The sequence below is a fragment of the Pteropus alecto genome, unplaced genomic scaffold (genome assembly GCF_000325575.1).
Source record: "Pteropus alecto unplaced genomic scaffold, ASM32557v1 scaffold396, whole genome shotgun sequence".
NCBI lineage: Eukaryota > Metazoa > Chordata > Mammalia > Chiroptera > Pteropodidae > Pteropus > Pteropus alecto.
This window is the reverse complement of record NW_006438082.1, coordinates 563818-568399: the sequence shown is the minus strand read 5'-3', so window position 1 is coordinate 568399 and position 4582 is coordinate 563818. Positions and strand designations below refer to the sequence as shown.

General features: G+C 58.8%; 2 protein-coding genes across 3 annotated transcripts in view; both read left to right on the top strand.

Annotated features, from left to right (window-relative positions):
• The window catches only part of RENBP (renin binding protein), a 7780-nt gene extending 7429 nt beyond the window's left edge, over positions 1 to 351 (top strand). The window contains exon 12 of the mRNA XM_015592065.2: positions 343 to 351. Within this exon, the coding sequence (XP_015447551.1) occupies positions 343 to 351 (9 nt within the window). The remainder of the gene's footprint in view (positions 1 to 342) is intronic.
• NAA10 (N(alpha)-acetyltransferase 10, NatA catalytic subunit) lies at positions 7 to 4442 on the top strand. Of its 2 annotated transcripts, XM_006915293.3 has the most exons (7): positions 7 to 437; positions 789 to 847; positions 1659 to 1704; positions 1791 to 1906; positions 2107 to 2151; positions 3329 to 3413; positions 4117 to 4442. In XM_006915293.3, the coding sequence occupies exons 1-7, from the start codon at positions 351 to 353 to the stop codon at positions 4351 to 4353; spliced, it is 675 nt and encodes a 224-aa protein (XP_006915355.1). In that variant the 5' UTR covers positions 7 to 350; the 3' UTR covers positions 4354 to 4442. The 2 variants fall into 2 exon arrangements, with proteins under 2 accessions (XP_006915355.1, XP_006915356.1); XM_006915294.3 differs by lacking the exon at positions 2107 to 2151.
• Positions 4443 to 4582: the final 140 nt, after the last annotated feature.

Here is a 4582-nt window from a genome sequence, read left to right as displayed (position 1 = left end):
CGATCCCCGGGCCAGCGGCCGGGCGCGGGGAGGTGAAGGCCACCGTGCCCGTGGGGCTGGACCTACCCGAAGATGGGGCCGGGGCTGTGAAATCCGTCTTTGCGGGATGTCGGGGCCCATCTGGACGGTCTCCGGGAGCCCCCTGGCACCCACGTTCATTCCGGGAACAGACGAATTTTGCACCAGGCCTCTGTACAGACAGACAGTCACAGGCCTGCCCAGCCCTGCGGGGGGGTCGGTGAGGAGACAGACAGCGAGCAGGCTTCTGACAGGACCCAGGCCTGCTTAGTCACCTCAGCCCCTGGCCTCACCGCATTCTACTGCCCCCCCTCCCGCAGCCAGAGGACCTAATGAACATGCAGCACTGCAACCTCCTGTGCCTGCCAGAGAACTACCAGATGAAATACTACTTCTACCACGGCCTCTCCTGGCCCCAGGTGGGCAGCGGGGGGATCTGGGGACAAGGGGACACCAGGCGTCGGTTCCGGGGGGAGCGGGCGGGGCTTTCAGCTGGGCTGGGGGGCATAGAACTGGGCCAAGGGAGGGGCAGGATTCTCACCTGTGTCTGTCCTCTCCCCAGCGAACGACAGGGGAACAGTGTGGTGTGGGGAAACCAAGCCACTTGGCCTAGAGGTCAGGAGCTGTCACTGAACTCACCACTTGACTGACGGACTTGTCTGTCATGCACACAGCGAGAGGCGGGCGGTTGGGACCCCATATCCTCTAAGGGCTCCTCGGCCCTGACAGGAAGTCATTTTTTTGGTTTCTTTCTCCTCCCTGTCACCCAGCTCTCTTACATCGCCGAGGATGAGAATGGGAAGATTGTGGGGTACGTCCTGGCCAAAATGTGAGTTACCAAGCAGAGAGAGAGAAACCTGGTGTGGGAGCTGGAGGGGGTGGGGGGGGCACCAATATCGCACATGTCTGGTGGCTGCTGCCTGGGTTTTTTTGTTTTTTTTTTTTTAATTAATCGACTCTTATTTTAGTTCAGTTTTGGATTTACAGCAGAATTGAGTGGAAAGTACAGAAAGTTCCCATATACCCCTTCCCCTCTCCCCACTAATTCCCTCCATCGGTAATGTCTTGTGTTATAGTTTTTACAATGGATGAATCAATGTTGCTACATTTTAAAACTCTGTAGTTGCCATTAGGATTTACTCTTGGAGTTATACCTTTGATGGGTTTACACGAATGTCAAATGACACATGTCCACTATTATGGTATCATACAGAATAGTTTCGCTGGCCTAGGAATTCTTCGTGCTCTGCCTATTCATCCCTCCCTCTCCTTCCCCCTGGCAACCACTGATCTTTCTACTGTCTCCAGAGTTCTGCCATTTCCGGAATGTCATAGTTGGAATCATACACATGTATCCTTTTCACACTGGCTTCTTTCACTTAGTGATGTGTATATACGATTCCGCCATGTCTTTTCGTGTCTTGCTAGCGTGTTTCTTTATGTCACTGAACGACATTCCATTCTATTCCGCCGACACTACACATGTCTTTTGGCTGCTGCGTGGGGTTTTGAGAGTCCCAGCTCTCTCCCAGCCCAGGTCTGGGAGGGTCTTTGGGGTCAATCAGAGGAGTTTGCGCTCCTGCCACGTGCAGCAGGCGGTGGCCGCATCTGCGAGCTTCTGTGCTTTCTTCTTCCTCTAGGGAGGAAGACCCCGATGACGTGCCCCATGGACACATCACCTCACTGGTGCGTAGGGCCCACCTGGGCTCTGGTGGGAGTGGAAGTAGGGGTCACTTGGGGCAGCCCTCGAGGTCTCACCTTTCTCCCACTAGGCTGTGAAGCGTTCCCACCGGCGCCTCGGCCTGGCTCAGAAGCTGATGGACCAGGCGTCCCGAGCCATGATCGAGAACTTCAATGCCAAATACGTCTCTCTGCACGTCAGGAAGAGGTGGAAGCCCAGGGCCAAGGGAAGGGGCGGTAGGGAGGAGATGCTGTCTCGATGCAGGTCCTGGGGTGCCCTGGATTCTGGAGATCCGGGAAGTGGGATTAGCGGGGAGCGGGGGGGACTAGGAAGAGGGGCAGGACCTGGACGTGCTGTCCCTGCCTGGCCCAGTCTGTGCAGCTCAGCAGTGCCTTATTCTCCTGCAGTAACCGGGCCGCCCTGCACCTCTATTCCAACACCCTCAACTTTCAGTAAGTAGATCTAGATTCTTCTAACGGAGTGGGGTTGTCGCAGGTCTGGCTCATCCAGGTGCTGAGATGGGCTGAGCTGCCTTCCAGGCAGGGGGCATGGGCAGCAGAGATGGGGAGCAGGCCGACCTGCTGCCATCTGCTCGAGGCGTGCTCTGATGCTGGAGGACGTGCGGTGCATCTTGCTGGGTGGAGGAGAGATTGCTCGACGCTGGCTGGGGGTCGGCGAAAGCAGCATGATGAAGAGCACACAGGCTTTTCAGCAAAGGCTCAGGAATAGAGATGAGGGCCCAGGACATGAGCAGAAGCTGAGGAGCAGGACTCAGAGTGGCCAGGTGCCTAGAAGCATCTGAGTGGGACCAGAGAAAGACTATGGTGCTACAGAAACCTAAGCATGTCCAGGGAGGACGTGCCGTCAGCACGAGGAGCGGAGGGATCTAAAGCCCCGGGTATCCTGGTGGATGAGGGCAAGTCCACTTGGGGATGCGGGAGTCTCTGTGTGCCCAGCACGGGACAGAGAGAGCCTGGCAGGGAACTGACACACCCAGTACTCCATGATGAAAGCCGCTTGAAAGCGAGGTTGGGGTGGGCTGTCCGTGGAGGACCCACTGAGATAGCATTCAGCCTGTTTGGTGGGGGATGAGAAGGGACTTTGTGAAGGGCCCTTGACCCAGGTGCCGATGCCTCCGGTACTCATTTCCAGGGGTTTAGGGCTGGCAGGGCCATCCTAGGCCATTGAATCCTGCATGCACATCTCCAGCGAAGGCTCAGCCCCTGAGCTGCTCGGGCCAGGGGCCGTGCCGCCTGGCGATGACTGTCAGAAACAGAGGCCGCAGCCCCACCTCCTCCCTGGTTCCGATCGCTAGGCATAGGAGCCTGCTGTGCGTGCCCAACAAGTGACAAGGAGCAGGGCAGGGAGGGAAGGGGACGGCTAAATTCAGGGCTCAGCTCACAAGAAACCACAGAAACAGATCTTGGTAGCCAGGCTAGGGACGCAGGACCGTGGCAGACCCTGGGGTGGCTGGGAGATGAAGGCTCGGAGGACTCCAAAAGGGTCCTTCCGGGGGGGAACGACACTCTGCCCCCACTAGCATATGATGCTGGAAGCCTGAGGAGAAAGCCTGATCCGGGTCATCCCCTGACCCGGGCCGTCCCCCTTTTCTCCACCCCCTGCCCACAGGATCAGTGAAGTGGAGCCCAAATACTATGCAGATGGAGAAGATGCGTATGCGATGAAGCGGGATCTCACCCAGATGGCCGAAGAGGTAAGAGTCCGGTGGGGTCAGGGCCACGGCCACAGTCCCTGCAGATAAAGAAAAGCAAGGCAAGCAGGGGAGGCCCTGCGGCAGGGAAGGTAAAGCTCCCTGGGGCCCCGAGACAGCAGGAGGCCTGCGATGGCTAGAGGCGACACGGACCAGGTGCCAGCCCTGTGGCTACGTTGCTGGGAGCCATGGCCCTCATTACCTGTTTCTTCAGCTGTCAGGTGGGGAGCTGGGCCGTGGCAGGGCTCCAAAGGAAGCCACGGTGGCCCAAGATTCCCTTCTCTCACGAAGAGGCCTGTGCCACCCTGAGGCGTGATGTGAGAGGCAAGGGAGGAGACCCCTGGAAGCGCTGAGAACAAGGGCCCCAGGATAGCAGTGGGGACCCGGCGACAGCCACGGCCTGCCCCAAGGCTCATGGGTGGGACAAAACAGGTCTGAGGAGAAAGTCAAGGTCCTGAGGCAGCCCGTGTGGGGGAGGCATGAGCACCCGCCCTCGACAGGAGAGACAGCAGTCCCAGAGGGCAGAGCTGGAGCTCAACCCGACGCAGCCCTGTGTTCCCTACCCTGTCCTGCTGCCTCACATTGTGCTCCCCGCCCCCAGCAAGTGACAGGCACGGGCATCCTTGAGCAGCAGGAGGGGGCCTACTGGTGTGGAGACTTAGGTCCTATCTCCTTTCTCCCACTCTATCTGGGCTCCTGGCGGCAGCTGAGGCGGCACTTGGAGCTGAAGGAAAAGGGCAGGCACACGGTGCTGGGCTCCATCGAGAACAAGGCGGAGAGCAAGGGCAACTCACTTCCAAGCTCGGGAGAGGCCTGTCGTGAGGAGAAGGGCCTGGCTGCCGAGGATAGCGGTGGTGACAGCAAGGACCTCAGCGAGGTCAGCGAGACCACAGAGAGCACTGACGTCAAGGACAGCTCAGAAGCCTCTGACTCGGCCTCCTAGAACCAGCCTTCAAGTGCTCCTCCCTCCGCCCCGGCCTGCCCATCCCATCCTCACCCTTGGAAGTTTCACAATAAACTTCACCCAGCGGCCTTGGGGGGTTTGTGTGTGGGAGCGTGCACATGTGGGGGGCGTGCCTCTCTCAGGCCCCTCCGTGTCCCTATGGATGTGGACCTCATGGCATTTTGGCACAGCACGCCCTACAGAGCCCAAGTGAAAGGGCGAGCTCTGT

Bases quoted from the DNA above. Each gene is read 5' to 3' on its own strand.
- NAA10 (XM_006915293.3), top strand. From the start codon at position 351: ATGAACATGCAGCACTGCAACCTCCTGTGCCTGCCAGAGAACTACCAG. The intron at 848-1,658 runs GTGAGTTACCAA...TTCTTCCTCTAG, and splicing joins GGGTACGTCCTGGCCAAAAT to GGAGGAAGACCCCGATGACG. The intron at 3,414-4,116 runs GTAAGAGTCCGG...TCCTGGCGGCAG, and splicing joins TCACCCAGATGGCCGAAGAG to CTGAGGCGGCACTTGGAGCT.